The 2,500-nt window shown below is 50.7% G+C and overlaps 1 protein-coding gene across 1 annotated transcript in view; it reads left to right on the forward strand.

Annotated features, from left to right (window-relative positions):
• Window positions 1-2,390: 2,390 nt before the first annotated feature.
• Window positions 2,391-2,500, forward strand: part of zdhhc16b (zDHHC palmitoyltransferase 16b) — a gene marked incomplete at its 5' end in the record, with an annotated part of 8,541 nt that continues 8,431 nt past the window's right edge. Inside the window, one exon of the mRNA XM_080840799.1 lies at window positions 2,391-2,403. Coding sequence (XP_080696925.1) covers window positions 2,391-2,403 — 13 coding nt within the window. The remainder of the gene's footprint in view (window positions 2,404-2,500) is intronic.

A 2,500-nucleotide genomic window follows, 5' to 3' on the forward strand; every position in this document is an offset into this window, starting at 1 on the left:
GATATCTGAGTAACCCGGTACAATGACTTAAAAAGTTAAAGACTGTAACGGGACCCCAACATATCCTCTGTCTCGGATGGGTGAGTGAATGCGAGGAAAGTCGCCGATCCTCCTAACTAACTTGTACAACCGCCATCCTCACCTGCACTTCATTCATCTGCACCAGCCTGACACGCTAACATTTGCGGACAATATCCAGTAACCTAACCCGATCTAACAGTTGAGCTATCACCTGAGATAGCTGTATGTCTGTAGTCTGCCCAGACTCCTTCCTGACAGACTCCGCTCCAAGTATTCCCAGATTTGCTCTTGTATTAGCTGATTAGCTATCCTTTAGTGATGACTACAGTCACGCTTACTACCATAACTCAATTTCGAAATCATCTGCGAGCTGTCTCTGCTTCCTACGGATGCGCTTTGGTGATTGCAATATCCCCCAGACATGATCTGTTGTTTAGCCATGACACTGTGTGTGTGGGCACATCAGCCGTGTAGGTTGGATGATAGACTGGGAGGCACTCGTTCCAAGAGCTCAAGGGATTTATAAGTGTCCTTTTAAATTACACCACTTAATACAAATCCATACGAGACGTTCCTGCCAGAATGCAGCCGACTCAGTTACGCGCTCAGCCGTTTCCTCTCCGTGGTCCGCTCAGCGGCCACCCGATCTGAAGCGGCAGACTAGTGTGGAGAGGCAGGATATGGCCACTAACCTCCATACCCAGGCATGCTTTTACATTCAGTTGAATGTACCTTCAGTCCCCGGACAGTCATCCACTGTACTGCACTTTAAAGAAAAAGAAAGAAGGAGTGACGTTATTATTAAGCAGTGGTGGGCCTGCATATTATAAGGCTTTGCCCTTGTTCATCCTCCGTCATCAGGGTGCCCCCCCACACAAGGTCCCATTGCACTGCCGAGGGCAAGAAGGCAGGTAGATGTCACCAAGCAGAGGCAGATTAATAGAGCAGGGGTTGTCATAGAGATGCCTCTCCTCTTTCTACCAGACCCACACTGACTGTGGTGTGTGTGTGTGTGTGTGTGTGTGTGTGTGTCAGTCATGGCTGTATGAGGTAAATAGTCTTCTGAGGCAGCAGTGGTCTGTTATAGTCAGTGAAACGTTCTTCACAGTCCAGCAGCTGTTAGAAAAGAGACAGGACCAGTGGGCTTTTTAAGTAGTAATGTTGCTGGGCTAAAACTAGTGAAAATGTAGTAAGGCTAACAACTTCGGCCTACAGTTGTGCTCCATTGCCCTGCAAACAGCTCTGTGTGTAAACACAGCCCTTGCAACTCTTGCACATGTGATTTAGGGGGAGGGGCTTTGGGGACACCCTGATGGAGGGAGCATTTCTGATTGGCTGTTAAGTTTGAGAGCTGAAATGTCTAATGTGGTACACACACGCACACAAACACACACACACACACCACACACACCCCACACACCCCACACACACACACACGCACACAAACACACACACACACAAACACACACACACACACACACACACACACACACACGTGGTGGTATCAGTGAAAGTAGCAGATGGTATTCGAGGTGAGGGTGTCCAGTGTCCTCCTTTGGCTTCTGCCCTCACAGCTACCACATGCTGTGCGTAACCTAGACACCAGCCGGCATCGGGCCGCGTCTCGGCCGTGCCAGTGGCGCGTCGGGCACCATGCCAGCGTTATCTGCGGATCTTCACGGCGATCTCTTACATGTGTTCTGTTACTGCCGCCCTAGCACAGCCCAGTCCTGTGTACGTTTCCCTTCACCATCAGATTATGCAGACACGACCCCCCCCCCCCCCCCCCCACGGGGGTCCTCCACGCCATGCCATGTTGTTCCATCTGATGAATGGTGGTGGTGCGTGAGGAGTCTGATTGGTCCCTGCGGCGACCCGCTGCTTTTTGGCCAGCCTGGTTAAGATTGCATGAGGTCCCTCTATGAACACGGTTTCCCCTTATCGCTGAAACTCTACCCCAACTTCCAAGAACTGCTGGCCGATTGTTTGTATGTATGTGTGTGTGTGTGTGAGAGAGAGAGTGTGTGTGCAGGGAGATTGGGTTTATGAGTGTGTGTGTGAGAGTGAGAGTGTACTGGGGGATTGGGTGTGTGAGAGTGTGTTTGTTTGTGTGTGTGTGTGAGAGTGTGTGTGCTGGGGGATTGGGTGACCCCTGGGGTCCCTTTGAAGGACGCCCTCTCCTGGGTCACTTACGCCCTGGCTCCTTCTCCACACCATGGAGCCCAGCGGAAAGAGTATTACTCATGAAACATTCATGCATTCACAGATCCTTTTGTGTGTGTGTGTGGGTTGGTTGGGGGTTGTTAGTGAACAGCTCCTGGTAGGTACGTGGGAGCAGTAGGGTTTGGGGACTCCATACTATACTGGACATGACCAGACGCAGTAAGTGACCTGTGTGTGTCTGTATACCATTTGTCGTTTGGTGTAAAGCGATGGTTTTGGGGTGGTGTGAGTGTGTGATTTTGTTTTGTGTATGGGG

Source organism: Sprattus sprattus (assembly GCF_963457725.1).
Source record: "Sprattus sprattus genome assembly, chromosome: 6".
Classification (NCBI taxonomy): domain Eukaryota; kingdom Metazoa; phylum Chordata; class Actinopteri; order Clupeiformes; family Clupeidae; genus Sprattus; species Sprattus sprattus.